At 50.1% G+C, this 18,503-nt stretch overlaps 1 protein-coding gene across 2 annotated transcripts in view; it reads left to right on the top strand.

The window, feature by feature from the left end:
* LOC147633187 (uncharacterized) overlaps positions 1-17,987 on the top strand; it is a 48,803-nt gene extending 30,816 nt beyond the window's left edge. The window contains exons 4-6 of one of the 2 annotated variants that reach the window (XR_015267085.1): positions 17,126-17,262; positions 17,549-17,797; positions 17,836-17,987. Coding sequence is in view for 1 of the 2 variants with exons in the window: in XM_086806208.1 (XP_086662334.1) it covers positions 17,126-17,262; positions 17,549-17,716 (305 nt within the window). In the remaining variant the exon portion in view is untranslated. Of the gene's footprint in view, positions 1-17,125; positions 17,263-17,548 lie in introns of both variants that reach the window. The other variant, XM_086806208.1, reaches the window with a different exon arrangement.
* Positions 17,988-18,503: the final 516 nt, after the last annotated feature.

Raw genomic sequence — 18,503 nt, 5'->3', positions numbered from 1 at the left:
GTGATGAAGGTTAAGGTAATTCACGACCAATTAGTGGCAATGGGTACTGCCCTGACCTCTTCTCAGTTAGTTGCTCTCCTCCTCATCAGGCTTCCTGCAGATTATGACATGGTTTCCCGAGCTTTGTGGGTTCAGATCACAACACGTTCCTTCGAGTTTGATGATCTGTGTACTCTCCTCTTGGAAGAGGAATCCATCCTAGTTTCTCAGGGGAAATTGAAAGTTTCATCGTCTATTTGACCTGATCAGGCACTCTTGATAGTGCAGAAGAAAGTTCGGAGTCGGTGTTACAAGTGTGGGAAGAAAGGCCACCTGTCAAAGGATTGTCAGTCAAAGGACAAAGGCAAAGCCAAGGACAAGGGCAAATCTTCCAAGAAGGGCAAAGACAAGTCACATGACACTGACACAAACTCGTCTAGTGACAACCTCAGCTCTCCCAAGGCCTTACAGTCTGGAGAGAACATGATTGGTGTCCTGCTTTGATCCTAAGGGCATCCCCCGTGTGCTGTCTTCTAGAAACGGCTTGTGGGCGGATGAGGGAGCTTTCAAAATCTCTCTTCTATTAAATCTGGAGCATGGGACCCGTGTGTCGGAGTTCCAAATATAAAGACAGGCAAGTTCACTTGATGGTCCGGATGAGTTCCAGGATCAACCAAGTTTCCTTCATGGTTCGAATGAGTTCCAGAACTATTGGTTAGCAGAGACTATGGACAGGATGTGTTTCATGTTCATTTGTTCGAGGTTATTGGATGTGATGTGTTCACAGTTCTACTTTGAGTTTAGAGCCAAGCAGATTTTCTTTTGCTCTTTACAGTGGCATTATGTTTTCTGAAGACAACAAGTTGACATGTGCATTTTTCGAGGTGTACTCAGTACTGGCCATGCTGAGGTGTCCATGGTCGCACCTTCGTCATCAGTTTTTTTCTGACTTTTTTGCATACTTCAAGATGCAGAGGGGGTGTTAAAATATTGCATCTTTTCTGGTGTCGTGGAGCTATGGGCCTGTTTTCCTACAGCCGACTACTTCCTTCACTAGTATATAAGAGTTGCTCTCCCTTATTCATTCCAACATATCATTTCTGCCCTATTTGCTGGCTCTTGTACTCTGTAACCTCAAGCTAATAAAGCTCAGTTCTTGCTTGCAATCTTTTTCTCTCTTATGTTCATTGCTTCCGCTTGTGCACATTCTTTCAATCCCAAGAAGCTCAAGGAGTTCAAGGCAGGGGACAAGTCTGTGAAATTTGATGTCTTTCATGGAGAGTATGATGCCTCTAAGGTGCTAGCTTTTGTGGCACTGTTTGACATTGCTTTTAGTGATGAGGACTTCACTTAGAAGTCCAAAATTCATCATGCAAGCATGTTCTTGAAGGGGACAGTTGCCCATTGGTGGATCACTGAAAAAACCACCAAAGATCCCATTCGCACTTGGAAAGAGTTTAAGGACAGATTTTATACCCAATTTTTGCCTCCTAATGCGGAGCAAACTCTCACCCAAAAGTGGGGTAGACTTGAGCAAAAAGACAATGAAAGTGTGCAGCAGTATGTCAATAAGTTTTGGAGGTAACTCCCTTCATGCAACTCTCCGAGGATGAAAGGAAGAGGAAGTTTCGCTCTGGATTGCAACCAGCTTATCGTTCGGGCATTGAATTGCATCCGAAACACACTCTTCAGCAGCTCATAGCATCTGCGCTTGCTATGGAGCAATTGGTGCTTAAAATTAAGCAAGACCAGGGAGGTTCTAAGCACAAAGAGAGAGCTGTCCCAAACATGCAAAAAGGTGGACAACAACCTAAAAAGAGCTTTCAGGAAGCCCAAAAGGGTGGTAAAGCTGAAAGAACCCCATGCAAAGACATTGCACCAAAGAAGAATGTAGGATCGCGGGGCAACAACTTCCCGGGAGGTCACCCATCCCAGTGCTGTTCTGGCGCAAGCGCGCTTAACTGCAAGGTTACACAAACTGGCTAGCCATCTAGACCCCAAAACCTTAAGGCGTTAGGGACCTCCGGTCTAGCCAATTTATGCAAGCCTTGCCACAAGTTGGGCTTACCCCAACAACCACCCCCTTAAGCCAAACTTGGGACTCACGTGTCCCCCTTAGTACCAACATGGTCCAAACCGGCTCAGAGGTTGAAATCACCATCAACATGGCCCTTTCCATGGACTCAGAGGTTGGACTTTGTACCATGGCAGCGGAAGTCTTTGTATTGGTTGATCCTGTCACACAAATGCTCACACCGTCTTCTGTATCCTGAGTTTCGTGAGTTTACCAATCCATTTCATTACTTCAAACTTTAAAGAGATGAGAGAGAGAGATATGAGAACTGTACACCAGATTGGGTCCCGAATTACCCACTGAAGGGCCCCCTATCCCGATAACGAGATAGTATTTGCTTTATTTCTTTAGAGAGAACGACTTTGGACTGTAGATAAGCCAAATGCAAGATCTCGGAGGATTGGAGAGTGGCTGATCTGTACACTGCTGTAGAAACACCTCGATGACCTGATCTCGAGCCTATGCACTCTTCCCAAGGGCATGAGGAAGGGCTGCACACCTGAGGCTGAGAGAAGAAGAAGGTGGACTGTTCTACACTATGTTAGAATGCTGAAAACACTTATGAATGCTGTGTTACCTTCACCAGATGACTGTTGCATGTGTGGATGATGTATAGAAGGCTGGACACTGATGCAAACAGCAGATTCAGGGCTGGAAACTGCTGTAGACTGAATCTTCAGGGCTGGAAACTGCTGTGGACAGAAACGCTGAAGTGTAGGGATGCTGTGGACTGAAACGCATGAGAAACAGGGGCTGCAGGGCTGCTGCTGTACGGCTGGAACAGAAACGCAGAGAACTGCTGTATGGCTGTGCAAAAACGCAGGGCTGCAAATTGCTGAATCTGGCATTGAACTGGGCTGAATGGTATGCTGAATCTGGGCCTGAACTGAGGTTGAATCAGGGCTGAATGCAGGCGCCTAGGGCTGACTGAAGCTATGGTTCTCAAGGGGCTGGAGAAGAATGCTTATGGGCTCTAGGGCTGGATTAGTCTTGGGCTGAAAGCAAGGGTGAGGAGAGCTCTTAGCACAATGAAGACTGAATGAGAAAATGGGCTCTAGGCAAGCCTATTTATACCAACTGGAGGTTGGTCATTTAATAAAGTTTATATTTATAAATGCCCAATAATACAAATAATGCTAAATAAATACTATTAAATATGGGAAAATACGAGATAAATCCCAGTAAATTTCCTAAGGCTTCGGGGATGTTCTAAATGATGCACAGGCATATGAATGCATATTATGCAGGATGCAGAGTGCTTTCTGATGCAAACCCTAAGGCTTCTACTGACTCTACATGCATGAATGATTCTCTCCAAGTGGGTTAAGGGACTTGACTGACTGACTGACTGACCCACTAAGGTTGAGGAATGACCTACGTAGCTCGTGCCTGACTTATCCTGGACTGAGGATGTACAATGGGGTCACGACGTACGACAAATATCATCCTATTGGGTTTTAAAACTGTACAACTGCTGCACTTCTGACGATGAGCCATCTTGTCTTCATGCACTGAGTGCAGAGTGCATGTGACATTCCCTCCTGATTAGCTTGGCGGCAGGTTCATGGCTTCCAAGTAGTCCGCCAATAACTGGGGGTACTCCTGGAAGAACTCCTCGTCGAGCCAAACGGCTTCGTGGGTGCCTCGATCTCGGAATTTCGTATAGAACTGACGAATCCGTCGACCGGAACCATGCTTCCATCGATGAAGAAGGATCTGCTCAGGCTCAATAACTTCGGCCTCGTCTACCATGTCTGGCTTCTGTTCATCTGAAACATCAAACACTTTTGGACCAACATATGATTTTAGCCAAGAAACATGGAAAACATCATGCATTGTCCAACTGGCAGGCAACTTTAACTTCATGGAGACATCACTTAACTTTTTGACTGTTGGAAAAGGGCCAAAACTACTAAATGAAAGCTTGGGACAATGTTTGCCCACTTGCTTCAATCTTTGTTTCATGATGCACTGAGAGACCCAATCCCCTTCCTTGAAGTGGATATCTCGTCTAAACTTACATGCTTGTCTGTGAACTGAATGATGGCTACGCTCAAAATTGAGGGCCAACCTGGGTTGAGTACCAAACTCTGCGGAATCGACATACTGATCTTCTAAGTCTTTTCCAGAGATGTTGAGAATGGTAGACTTTTGATTGGTCGGGATGCTGGTCTTTCTACTAAGAACATCTAACATCTGCTACTGGGTTATGTTGACCAGGTATGTACTTGATCATTCCTCCAACTTGTTGGAAGAGCTAACTTGTCTAGTGTGCTGAGCACTCCACTGGGCACTTGGCATCGTCAGGAGCCACTTAAGTGCTTGGTGGTCTATGGTGACTGTGAAAATGTGTCCATAAGGAACATGTTTCAAATGTTTGAGAACCGACTGCTGTTCTAGCTTGCCCTTGAAAGTCTTGGAAAGACAAGAGGGAAACTTGCTAAGAGGTTCTGCTAACTATGGGATACTGTGTAGGAGATCATCCTTAAAAATGTCTGAATGAGAAAGGAGATCTGCTAACTGAGGGACCGAAGATGATGAGACAGCGGTTATTGATGAGATAGAAGCTGTCTGAGCATAAATTAATGCTCCTTCTGCTCCCTTGCACATAGCTCGTCGGGCCTGGAGATGAGAAATCATAGGAACGCCAAGAATGCTTCTATCCCTCCGAATCATGACAGGCTCAGGAAAACCTTTAGGGATAATAAAGGTGTCCTGTCCCCAATTAGGAATAGGTTCATACTGACGAAACCACTGGATTCCTAAGATCATGTCACATCCCAAAAGAGGAGAGAATGAAATCTCGTTGGAATGATAACATCTGTTTTCTGACTGATACTGTCTTTGCTCCTCTGGAGGAAGATAACCTCCAGTAATGCCTGCTTTAGCCTTTTCCTCAGGGGTCTTCTTAGGCTTGGATTCCTTACCCCCTGAACTAGAGCTAGGACTGTTGTCTGTCTTAGTGTCTTTAGATGACGAATTACCCTTCCCCTGTTGGGGTTTGGTACTGGACTGAGATGACTGCTTGGGCTTGCCTCCGTTCATCTTCATTTCTTCATTCTAAGCGAGAGTCAGAGCCCGGTCATATGTACTTGGTTCAAAGTTACGAACTGTGAACCGAATGTTAGAGTCCAATCCATGAATGAATTGCTCCATCTTAGCCTGCTCAGATAACCCTAACTGATGTGCTAAAGTAATAACCTTACCGGAAAACTGAAGCACTGGGGATCCGTTCTGTCGGAGTCCATAGAACTCGTCTTTCAGACCGGTCATGTACTGGGGAGGGAGAAATCTGGTCTTCAGGTCATGGACAAAGATGTCCCAGTCAAAGGCTGTGACACCTGTGGCCTGGTCTGTATGAATACTAGACCAATGTTGCCACCAAGTGACTGCCTCACCAGTGAGATGGGGAGCCGCTAAGTGGACTTTGTCTTGTGGGTCTGTGATCTTAGCTAAAGGAAAATGAGCATTAAACTGATGAATAAATTGATTAACTGAAGAATGATCACACTTACCATCATACTTACTGAAATTTGGTTGACTGCAAATGATGGTGGTCGATGCTGCTGCGGGCTGCTGGCTGGTGACACCTATGACTGGGGAGACTGAGGAGAGCTGCTGATACCTCAAGTGTATGGCCTCCTTTTCCCGTTGGTGTTCAAGTAACATACGTTCTCGATCAAGCTCACGTTGGTGTTCCCGAGCGGCGAGTTCAGCCTGACGCCGGTCTTCGTCGATCCTGCGTTGGGCTTCCTCATAGTCCCGTCTTTCTTCTTTTTCTTCTTTCCTTCAGGCCTCGTCCTCTCTCCTTTGTTGTTCCATCTGAAAGAAGAGGGAGATGTAGTCGGGTGCTGCTGGAGGTGTAGAAGGACGTGCTGGTGCTGCCTCCAAGAGTTGGAGATGCTCCATGAGTAGCTGGTTCTGAGCTCTAAGAAGAGCTATGGTGTCTGCTGTAGGCGGAAGAACGAGGTCTCCTTCGGGGGAGACGTCTTCCGACTGATGAGTACTCTCTCCTGTAGACATGATGCTGAAGTCGGTGGTCGTGCCGGAACGCAATCTAACCATTCAAGGATGCCCCCACGCTAGGATACGGTGTGTGTGGACAATCTGAATCTGATACCAATGTGATATGCAGCGGAAGTCTTTGTATTGGTTGATCCTGTCACACATGCTCACACCGTCTTCTGTATCCTGAGTTTCGTGAGTTTACCAATCCATTTCATTACTTCAAACTTTAAAGAGATGAGAGAGAGATATGAGAACTGTACACCAGATTGGGTCCCGAATTACCCACTGAAGGGCCCCCTATCCCAATAACGAGATAGTATTTGCTTTATTTCTTTAGAGAGAATGACTTTGGACTGTAGATAAGCCAAACGCAAGATCTCGGAGGATCGGAGAGTGGCTGATCTGTACACTGCTGTAGAAACACCTCGATGACCTGATCTCGAGCCTATGCACTCTTCCCAAGGGCATGAGGAAGGGCTGCACACCTGAGGTTGAGAGAAGAAGAAGGTGGACTGTTCTACACTATGTTAGAATGCTGAAAACACTTATGAATGCTGTGTTACCTTCACCAGATGACTGCTGCATGTGTGGATGATGCATAGAAGGCTGGACACTGATGCAAACAACAGATTCAGGGCTGGAAACTGCTGTAGACTGAATCTTCAGGGCTGGAAACTGCTGTGGACAGAAACGCTGAAGTGTAGGGATGCTGTGGACTGAAACGCATGAGAAACAGGGGCTTGCAGGGCTGCTGCTGTACGGCTGGAATAGAAACGCAGAGAACTGTTGTACGGCTGTGCAAAAACGCAGGGCTGCAAACTGCTGAATCTGGCGTTGAACTGGGCTGAATGGTATGCTGAATCTGGGCCTGAACTGAGGTTGAATTAGGGCTGAATGCAGGCGCCTAGGGCTGACTGAAGCTATGGTTCTCAAGGGGCTGGAGAAGAATGCTTATGGGCTCTAGGGCTGGATTAGTCTTGGGCTGAAAGCAAGGGTGAGGAGAGCTCTTAGCACAATGAAGACTGAATGAGAAAATAGGCTCTAGGCAAGCCTATTTATACTAACTGGAGGTTGGTCATTTAATAAAGTTTATATTTATAAATGCCCAATAATACAAATAATGCTAAATAAATACTATTAAATATGGAAAAATACGAGATAAATCCCAGTAAATTCCCTAAGGCTTCGGGGATGTTCTAAATGATGCACAGGCATATGAATGCATATTATGCAGGATGCAGAGTGCTTTCTGATGCAAACCCTAAGGCTTCTACTGACTCTACATGCATGAATGATTCTCTCCAAGTGGGTTAAGGGACTTGACTGACTGACTGACCCACTAAGGCTGAGGAATGACCTACGTAGCTCGTGCCTGACTTATCCTGGACTGAGGATGTACAATGGGGTCACGGCGTACGACAAATATCATCCTATTGGGTTCTAAAACTGTACAATTGCTGCACTTCTGACGATGAGCCATCTTGTCACCATGCACTGAGTGCAGAGTGCATGTGACATCTTGTGCAAAAGAAGGATGGATCTTTCCGCATGTGTGTGGATTATCGAGCTCTAAACAAGCTCACCATCAAGAACAGGTTCCCAATCCCACGCATAGATGACATCTTGGATAAGCTTGATGGTGCGGCTTGTTTCAGCCGTATTACCACCAGATTCGTGTGGTATCCTAGGATGTCCATAAGACTGCATTCAGGACAGCTTTTGGATTCTATGAATTCTTGGTAATGCCTTTTGGCCTTATCAATGTCCCGGCAACATTGAACTGTATGATGGACATGATATTTTGATCCCATCGTAAATTCACAGGTGTATTCTTTGATGACATCTTGGTTTTCTCCAAGAATGAGAAGGAGCATAAGACTCATTTGGCTACAGCCTTTGAAGAGTTGCGAAAGCATAAACTCTTCATAAATGCTAAGAAAAGTGAGTTCTTCCTCTCAGAGATACACTATTTGGGGCACATCGTATCCAAAGAGGGTGTAAGAATGGATCCTGCTAAAATTGAAACCATTCGAAATTGGCCAGAGATGCAAAATGTACATCAAGCGCGTAGCTTTTTGGGCTTATGTTCATACTATAGGCGATTTGCCAACATTGCCTCGCCATTGCATGATCTTACAAAGAAGAAAGCCACCTTCAAATGGACTTTGAATGAGCAAGATGCCTTCTTGCAACTCAAAAATGCTATCATTTGTGGGCCCGTGTTGATTGTTCCCGATTTGCAAAGGCCATTCACGGTGGAATGTGATGCATGTGGGAATTGTATAGGGGATGTCCTAAATCAAGAGGGTCATGCAGTTGCTTATGAAAGCCGTCGATTGCATGATGCCGAGATCCGTTGACACACATTTAAAAAAAAGGACCTGGACATTTATTTTCAAGGGTGCCCATAAGCATTTTTAATAATTATTAAGGTGTTGTAACTTATATAACCTATTTTTCCACATTATTAAATACGTTGGAGATAAGAAAATTTGTTTCGAATTCTATCACAGGAACTGCTCGCTGAAGCTCCCGCCTTCACCCTGCGCACGCTGCTCGCTGCTCGCCTGCCCTCCCTTGCGGCCCCCCTCCTTCCCCCGCCTGCCTGCCTTCGCTTCTGCGCCCCCCCCCCCCTCATCTCGCCATTGCGCCCCCCCCCCTCATCGCTGCTGCGCCCCCCGCCTCCTCGCCTGCTCGCTCCCCCCCCCCCCCCCCCCCCCCGTCTAGCCTCTCCGCCTGCTCGCATCCCCCCCGCCTAGCCTCTTCGCCTATCTTCAGCAGCGCCCCGCCCCCCCCCCCTTCCTTGCGCGTTGCTGCCCTCCCCCCTTTTTTTTCTTTTTGCGTTGCGCCCCCTCCCCCCCTACTCGCCTGCTCGCCCCCCCCCCCCCCCCCCCCCCCGCCTAGCCTCTCCGCCTGCTGGCCCCCCCCTCCGCCTAGCCTCTTCGCCTTTCTTCAGCAGCGCCCCGCCCCCCCCCTGGTTTTATCCTTCGTCTTTTCGCCCACTCCCCCCCCCCCCCTCCTTCGCGCTGTTTTCCACCCCCAGGGGGTTTTGTCTTTTTTTCCCTTTTCCTCCGGTCTTCCGCCTCTTTGTGTGCAGCCCGTTTCTTGCAGGTTTTCCGCTTTCGCCTCGCCTTCGCCTGAGCTTCAGACTCTGATGGAGACTCCGCCCGCCTCGTCTCAGAGGGACTCATCCGCAGCCCCCTCGCCCGCCCCCGAGGTCATCCCCATCAGGCTTTCTCTTTCGCCGGAAGAGGAAGCGAGCCTCACCGCAGAGGTGGAACGCCTCCAGGCTCATTCCACCATCTGCCGTATAGTCGGCACTCGCCCCAGCAGAGGGGAGATCAGGGATCTTCTTCAGGCCCGCCTTCTTGCAGATGTGGGCAAGATCCTGGATGTACAGCTCCTGGGCCGGGGCCATTATCAGATCGAGTTCGAGGCCGCCCAGAGCGTTGCCAAGGTCCTTGCCATGAGTCCTCTGGACATCAGGGGTGCTCGGGCTTTCTTCAGACCTTGGCAGCATGGATTTGACCCAGCAGCGGCGGAGCAGGGAGAGCGCCTCTTCCATATTACAGTTTGTTTCCCTGGTCTCCGCCGGGAGTATCTTCCGCTCCTCTCCAGGCTCGGAGCATTGGTGGGCTCGGTACTAGAGACGGGTCCCTCTGCTGCTTCAGTGGTGGCCAGAGCAGCTGGGCTACCCTCGGTCAGAGTGTTGGTGTCTGACATCTCCTCCCTTCCTAAGGTCATTCAGCTACTTAGGATAGGGGGGGGATGGATAGATCAGAGAGTGGAGTTCTCGGGGCTCCCGAACCAGTGCTTCATTTGCAGGCAGGTCGGTCATCTGGCCAAGGCCTGCCCTCGCAGGAGACCTCGACCCTCACCACAGCAGCAGGCTACTGATGGCCCGCCCACAGATTCGGCTCGGCAGGCTGCCTCAGGGACGCCTGCTCAGGCCACAGAGACCTCGGAGTGGCAGCCTGGACAGGGGCGCCGCCGAGGGAGACAGCCACAGCAGCACGCCCAGAGACCGCTGCAGCAGCAGCCACAGTCTCAACCTCACTGGGTTCCCGTGAGGAACAGCTTTGCTCCCCTTCAGGAGGAGACCCCTGCAGCGACCGAGGACCAGGAGATGCCAGCTCCCCCTCCTTCACCCCCCCCACCCCCGTCCCCTCCCACCGCCTCGCTTCCACCATCGCCTCCTCCCGCCCCCGCTCCGGTTTCGGCCGCGGCTCCCTCTCCACCTCCCTCGCCTCCCCCTCCTCCCCCTCCGCCCGCCTCACCTTCCCGGGAGACCCTGGCAGTTCCCTGGCGCTCACCTGCAGTCCGGAGAGCGCTGAGCACTGACCTCGCTCGAGCATCACAGAGGAGACCTATGCCGATTAGGGCCTCACGGATTTCATCTATCCGCAGTCGGCTGAGTCGCCTTGGCATTAGACAGCGCTCGGAGGCCTTTGACTATACCTTCACACGGCTTTTTGGAGCAGAGGGCCCTCATGAGCCAGCACCCATTCGAGTTCATGTAGTGATACCTCCGGCCCGAGGGGAGGAGGCACTAGACTCAGCGGTGGCCTTCTCGTTCCCTCTATGTGGACCTTGTGATCCGGAGTGGACTCTTGAGCTCGCTGTCAGCACTTTGAAGACTCAGGCAGTTGAGTTTTCTCACCACATGAGCGATCTGGAGGTGACAGATGTGATAGGTCGACTTTGGGAGTTGGCTCATTTTTTCTTGGATCCCGGGAGTGTGGATATCTCAGGGATTCGGCATTTGGTCGTGCGCATAGTGGCAGACTTGGCACGCGACCCTGGATATGTGAGTATACACGAGGTTTCTCTGTGAGAGCAGGAGGCAGTCGCCATGGGCCACAGCCACTGGCGCCTGATCCGGGATTCTTGCAGTACACCGGGTGGGTAGATTCGCAGCCGCTCGGATGGGGACTACTCTCCATCCAAGCCGCTGGCGAAGGCCCGCCGTACGGCTGAGACAGCATCCACCTCAGCAGGGCATCCATGAGGATCATCTCATGGAATGTACAGGGCCTTGGCGGAGCACACTTTATACGCTATCGAGGTTGCTTGAGGCAGGAGCTTCAGAGGTGCCTGGTTGGTGGCAGCATTGACATTTTGATGATGCAGGAGCACCACTTGGGTGAGAGCAGGATCCGGAGATATGGTTCGGTGATGCCTGGTAGATGGGACACTTTTTGGTCTGCAGGGTTTGGTCCTTTGGGTGGACAGGGAGGAGTATGCATGGTTATTGCAGATGTATGGCGGCAGGCCATTGTGGATCGAGGGGTCATTGTGCCTGGTAGAGCACAGTATGTCATTCTGAGGATGCATGATGAGCTATTGGGTGTGCTCAACATCTATGCGCCCAATCATGCTAGTGCCAGAGCAGAGTTCTGGACTCAGGTTACAGATGCATTGCCAGAGGCCGCACATTGGTGTGTTGGGGGAGACTTCAACATGCTTGAGGACCCGGCAGATAGGGTGGGAGGCAGTCATGTTACAGTGCACGGCATGGAGCTTGCAGCTTGGGACCGGTTTTGCATGTCACTGAGGATCACTGATGCATGGCAGCATGGGGCTTTCTCCCGGTCTCAGGACAGTCTTAGTTTCTCTCGGTCGGATCGCCGGCAGGGAGGGACTAATCTATCACGGATTGATCGCTTTTATGTGGGCGATTGGTTAGGGGAGCGAGGGGGCTCCGTCGGCATTCTCGCTGGCACCTCATTTTCAGATCATGCGCCAGTTATATTGACATTGGAGGAGGGGACACGGGAGCCCAGCTTGCAGTTGAGGATCCCAGAGAGGGTACTTGCAGATCCCAGTCTCGCTGAGGACATTGAGAGGATCTGGCATGATAGTCAGTGCTCTGACCAGGATGCAGCGGGCCAGTGTGCCCAGGGACTCATTGATCTTAGCTCTTTTCTGCACGCTGCAGCTTTGACACGACTGGGAGAGATTCGCGAGCGGGAGCAACGGCTGAGACGCAGCCTTGCTTCGCTACAGCGCCTTCAGAAGCAGCAGCCTGCATGTGAGTGGGTGGCGTCCCAGCTGAGCCAGGCACGCCAGGAGGTTAGAGAGGTAGAGGAGCAGAGACGTGAGTTTTATTATCGTCGTCAGGCCTCTCAGTGGACGCAGCTTGGAGATAGAGTGACTGGGGAGTTTTTTGAGATCACTGGACCCCGTCATGCGCGAGCAGGAGTCCGCCAGCTTGGTAGACCGGATGGATCGGTAGCTACTGAGCTTGGGGAGATCAGAGCCATTGCCACTGCTTTTTATAGTGACCTGCTTTCAGCGGAGCCTGCCACTGAGGATCGAGATGTTTGCAGACAGACTGTGTGGGCCCATGTGCAGAGGAGGGTCACAGACCATATGCGTACAGTTCTAGGTGCGCCTCTGTCAGAGATTGAGCTTGCCGAGGCCTTGAGGGTCCTGCCACGACATAGTTGCCCAGGGGAGGACGGACTGACGCCGGCCTTTTTTATGCGCTATTGGGACCTTTTGGGGCCAGGCCTCCGCAGGGGCTTTCAGCATGTTTTGGACACTGGGGTGATGCCGCAGAGCTTTTCAGAGGGCTTGATCTATCTTATCCCCAAGGGGGAGGGAGTATCAGATGACATTCGGCATTGGAGGCCTATTACGATCCTCAATACTGTCTACAAGGTCTTAGCAAAGGCCTTGAGTTTGAGGATCCAGCCCTTCCTGGGGGAGTTGATTCATGCTACTCAGATAGGATTTGTCAAGGAGCGCAGTATCCTTGACAACATCTTTACTTTCTGGGAGGCGACGGCCCGAGCTAGATTTCTTGGCGAGGACTTGGTCGTGATGCTTCTCGATTTTGAGAAGGCATACGATAGAGTTGATTGGGGATTCTTAGAGGGCACTATGCTTCGCCTGGGCTTTGAGCCAGGATGGATCAGAGGGGTGGCAGCTCTGTATTCCACAGCTCGCAGCCAGGTGCTGATTGCAGGAGGACGGGGGCCGAGTTTTGAGCTGACCAGATCAGTCCGTCAGGGGTGTCCTCTCGCCCCTTTCCTTTTTCTCTTCTTTGCGGAGGCTATGAGTATGTATTTGACGGCAGAGGAGGTTGGTTTGAGAGGACTTCAGCTCCCAGTCCGGGGAGAGGATTTGCTTGATGCTGAGTTTGCAGACGACACGGGCTTATTTTTGCATGGCCAAGAGGCCAATCTTATTCGAGCTGAGCAGTCGCTCCAGGTTTTTAGTGCAGCTTCGGGAGCATTGATCAATTGGCGCAAGACAGTGGCCTTTTGGATCAGTAGTGCTCCCACTCTGGCCTGGAGCCCGGACCCCGGTTTTAGATGGATTCCTCCAGGCACAGCAGTGCGGTATTTGGGATGCCAGATTGGCCTCGATTTGTCACCTGAGCAGCAGATTGCCCCGCTTCTTCTGAGCATTCGGAAGAAGCTATTGTATTGGAGTACAGCTCGACTATCCTTGGCTGGGAGGGTGGTGGTGGCAAATCAGGTGCTGTTAGCGACCATGTGGTACATTACGTCTTGCTGGATTTTCTCGAGCTCTTGCATCAGCCAGGTACAGAGGCTGATCAGGAACTTTCTGTGGTCTGGGCGGGACGGTCAGCCAGCTCGGGCAAAGGTTGCATGGGCAGTTATTACACTTCCGCTGGCTCAGGGCGGTTTGGGCATTATAGATCCAGTCGATCAGAGTAGAGCCTTATTGGGGAAGCTCATTGTTCGGGGGTTGCTTCCAGGCGCTGAGCCTTGGAAAGAGCTCCTCTTGCAGCGACTGCAGGCTCGAGCGCCCCCTGCAGGGGGTACTTGGGCACCAGAGATTCGCTGGATCTTCATAGAGATGAGGAGGACAGGCCTCAGTAGAGGATGGGAGGACAGATTTGCTTTGAGTATCCTGAGAGCTTGGGAGCTGCTGAGACCGGGGCTCTCTCAGCGGCCTCCTTCGTGTGTTGAGGAGCGGGCCAGGTAGCCGCTCATCTGGAGCCCAGCGGTTCGTACGGAGCAGGGTCATATGCTGGGTTCTCGGCCTCGTCTAGCCTGGGGACCTTTAGTGGCAGGCCCAGCTCGTAGTTTTGGAGACTGGCAGGCTTTCTGCAGTCTACCAGAGGAGATCCAGGTGGAGAGGCTGAGTCACTTCAGAGGGGGGTTGATTATGAGGGATGATATTCAGGAGGCACTTACAGAGGAGTGGTTCACACCTCTCGAGCCAGTGGCCCCACGGTGGATGGGAGCCTTTACACAGTTGGAGATCCTGATTGTTGTCAGAGCTAGCACTGAGGATGGCAGATGCCTCTACTATGAGATTCAGGATGAGGGCAAACTCCAGAGAGTGGAGGTGGAGTCGCCTTTAGTTGCAGAGTGCACCTTTTAGAGGATTCGGGTAGTGGCTGCCGCTTCTCGGAAGTGGCATATTGACCCCGACCCTGCTGATGTGCTCCCGGATTGGCGCATATGGGCATATGCAGCGCGCCCCTTGGCCCGACTACAGTGGGACCCCGGGGAGTACGAGTGGCATGATCCTTATGCATCCCTTGAGGCCACAGAGATCACCTTTTTCCAGTATACTGTTCGGCTGGGACGGCATATTTTGACGGCGAGGAGGACGGTTTCTCCAGCGGCAGCGGGGCATTGGCGATTGCAGGGACTCTCACAGGAGTTCCTGGAGGATTTCTGGGCTCGGCTCTGGGCTAGTCGGCAGGCCCGCAGGATCTCGGCTTTTCAGTGGCTGGTCGCCCATAGGGGCTCAGCAGTTGGCACTTGGCTTGTTTACAGCGGTCTTCCGGCGGCCTGCGTCCGATGCGGCCACCCTATGGAGACACAGAGACATTGCCTTTGGGACTGTCCTCAGGCACAGCAGATTTGGCTGCGGATACTGCGTATTCTGGGCCCCCTCTCTCCAGAGGGTGTGTTTACGTGGGGTGCCGCTGCTTGGTCGACTTCGTCAGGGCCTGCTATGGGCTATGAGATGGAGCAGGGCAGTCAGGCCATCAGATTTATTAGGGGCCAGCCTCGCCTGGTTCCGGCACCGGATTTCTCGTCCGCCAGCTGGACACAGGAGAGGGATTTACGATGGGAGCTCCTCAGCAGCCTCACCATCTGGTTCACCTGGAGGGCCCGGTGCTTTACGGCCTTTGAGGGGAGATTGGAGCCACCAGCAGAGACTGTACGGGGGATTTGGCAGGAGTTGATCCACACCCTGCGAGGACAGTACGACCGCATCCGGGGAGACTCGGATGAGGCGATCTTACGGCGCCAGGCCTTTCACACCACTTGGCGCTGTGGCCCGTTCTACACCTTACACACGGGATCCCCCCGTTGGCACTACAGGCCACCTGTTTGGCTCTTCCCCCCCCCTATTGTATGCTTTAGCCCATCAGTTCTTTATACTGATGCTTGTATTTTGCAGCACCTAGGGAGAGTCTCCCGGGCTGCCATGATGTATTCACTGCTCTTCTCTCTCTTAGGAGCAGGAGAGATCTTTTGTAGCCCTACGGGCGTTTTTATATAACTAATGAAAGGATCTTTTCTCGGAAAAAAAAAAACTTATATAACCTTTTAATCAAGGTTTGCATGGAAAGTACAACCACTCCCCACGTGGGTGGTGGGGGGGAGAGGAGAAATCTACGTTTTTTTTTTTGGCAGCCAACTCTTCTCCTCCCATTGCCTTGATCGGCTGAACCTACACGCCTGTACTGCCTGCACCACTTCTTCGTGTGCTGTACCCGCATGCACTTCTTCTTCGTGTACTGTACGTGCCTACTTTACCTGTTAGCTGCACCTATTCTACCCTATGGCTGCACCTATTATAACCAGTGACTGCACGTGCTGAACCAAAAGATTGTACCTGTTGTACGTGATTTGTTGTTGCTGTACCAGGCCCTATACTTGCTGTACTAGGCTTGAACTTGCTGTACCAGGACTTGTACGTGTTGTATCAAATCTGTACCTACTGTATCTCGTGGATTGTACTTGTTGCTGCTTGTGTTGTACGTGCTCTACCCATGGCTGTACCTTGTGGACCTGACTGCATGGTACAAGGGTACCCCTTTGCCTGTGCTAGTACGGGCGTGCCTGTTGGTGCACGGTCTTGGAAGACTAGTGAAAGGCAGGTGTGCACCCAGTGAAGGTGGGAGTGTGCCTGTGACTTGGGCCTTCTTGGACTGTCCAGATTTCATCGACAAGTACTCCAAGGTTGCTGGAAAGCTTTGAAGGCATGCAGTGGCATGCGATACTATTTTCCCAAGTAAAGGGATCCCTAAGATGAAGTGCTGATGCCAGTGGTGGTCTGCTGGTCAGAGCCGGCGCAGGAGTCATGACATTTGGATCGGCTTTCACCTTTCCATCAACGCATAGAGGAGGATTGGAAGCATTAGCGTATGCATAGCACATCGTTCAGGGCTTGGGTTTGATTTGGATCTTTGCCAATCATCGTGAATACTCTTTCATTAGTTATACACAATAGGAGTAGGTTAGGTAAAGAGTCTCTCTATAATTCGTGTTAATCTTTGTAGCTTAGCGTTATTGAGATCATTTGAAAGAGCGCAATACTTTTTTTAAGGCTTAAATGTAACCAAGAACATAGCAAATGAAAGAATCATATCTGATGATTAGACTCGTGGAAAGTCTCTTGGGTGATGGTGTACATAGTAACTTCAATTCCAGCCTTCAGCAACATATAGCTTTCAGAAGTGCTCCAGCCTATAGGCCTAGGGATGGCCCAAAGTTGACTGCCGTATAGTGGGGTTTATAGAAATGTCAAGTGCAAAGTCTCCGTTTTCATGGTTTGTGCATGTGTACATCTGTTAGGTGCTTTTAATGCATGTTGGATATAGGTAGTTTCCACATGTGTTGGAACCTTGATTGGACCAAGGGTTAGGTTAACCTAAGCCTAGCCAAGGGATTAAGTTTTTTTTGAGTAAGTGCTTTATAAACCTCAAGGGAAACTAAAAAGGCTGTGTTCACATTTTCCAGAGGTCTTGCAAACTTGACTTTACGTGCCAGTACTACTCTTAGAGTAATGCTAGTCTCTAGATGATGTTTGTGTAATGTTGTTGTTGACCTGTTTTTTTTGCAGATCAGTTTCTGGCTTGCGGAAAGAAAGGGAGCCTGGCTCATGAACTAGCATCTCAGATCTGGTTGGCGGTAATTGATAATCTGGATGAAAGCGAGCACACATTCCATTTGCTTATGCGGATTGTCGAGGAATGGGAGGTACATCTCTCCTCACTCGACTTAGGGTAGCTTCACAAAGGGTGACCTTATCCAGGCCCCCTGTTTAATTGGGTGGTTCAAAGGGCCACCCTCCCTCCTGATGGCCTGGATTGTTACCTGTCATTTGTGTCAGAAAAGGTGAAAATGGTGGTGTACGGGCACTGTCTTCAAGCTTTGAAAATGCCCCTAGGCCTTCCTTTTAGTCTTTTCTTATTATTTTTTTCATCAGTGTGTGAACTGATGTTATCCTAATGTTGTATGTACAAAAACATTGGTTGCATTGCAGGTCTTTCTTCCGTACCCGTATTCAAAATCTCATGCCGTGCAGTGGCGGCTCTTTGAACGGCTTTTTACAGACTTTCGTGATTGTCTCGGTCGTTTTGATTATTACAGTGTGTTGACCAGGGCAAAATATAAGTTTGAGTTCATCCCATCAACTTGGCTAGGCTATTAGACAAGTCTCGGGGGTAGGAAATCCTATAGCGTTGGTGTGCTCTCAAGCACCCACTGCTAGCCTTGATATTATTTCTAGAAGGTGAAGCAGTGGGGGTGTTATATAATTATTTCTAGAAGGTGAAGCAGTGGGGGTGTTATATAAGAGACACTCACCTGTTATTTATCTTAGCAATGTATCATCATGTATATTTATTGCCTTCGGTAGGCAACACTTTATATATTGTATTATTTTTTACCCATTATAGAGTGGATAACAGGATGGTCTCCTCTCATACCTGCTATACATAGTTTGTTTTACCATGGTATTTGATCACTCCATTCAGTACTGAAATTGGAATATATCTAGATCATGGCTTGATGTGTGAGTGGGATTGCAACCTTTTAAAATCAACTCGAAGAATGGCCTGAGGTGAAGGCAAAGCATTCTTTGGAAAGCTTAGAGTGCGATCAGTGATTTGAATTATTGTAACCACTAGTACATGACAGGTATTTGCTGTTTATCTGGAACATTAATGAGCTTGCCGCTGTAACAAATGGCTTTAGTGCTCTCGCACGACAGTATGAGGATCAGAGATGCGTGGGCATGTATTCGATGGAGTTCAGATAGATGACATGGGGATGTATTCTTGAGGCAGCATGCTGAGAGAGAGCCCCCGAACAGGACACCTCCACTGAGCCATCTCAGGTTTATTTGTGATACACGCATCCACATCACAGTTTGTCCACCCATGCTAGTGCCTCTGCTCCGATTTCAGAGTCCACCACCCATACCGGCGCTCTTGCTC

The sequence above is a fragment of the Cibotium barometz genome, chromosome 12 (assembly GCF_041138505.1).
Source record: "Cibotium barometz isolate CiBa-2024 chromosome 12, ASM4113850v1, whole genome shotgun sequence".
In the NCBI taxonomy this organism is placed as follows: domain Eukaryota; kingdom Viridiplantae; phylum Streptophyta; class Polypodiopsida; order Cyatheales; family Cibotiaceae; genus Cibotium; species Cibotium barometz.
This window is presented reverse-complemented; position numbering and strand designations above follow the sequence as displayed.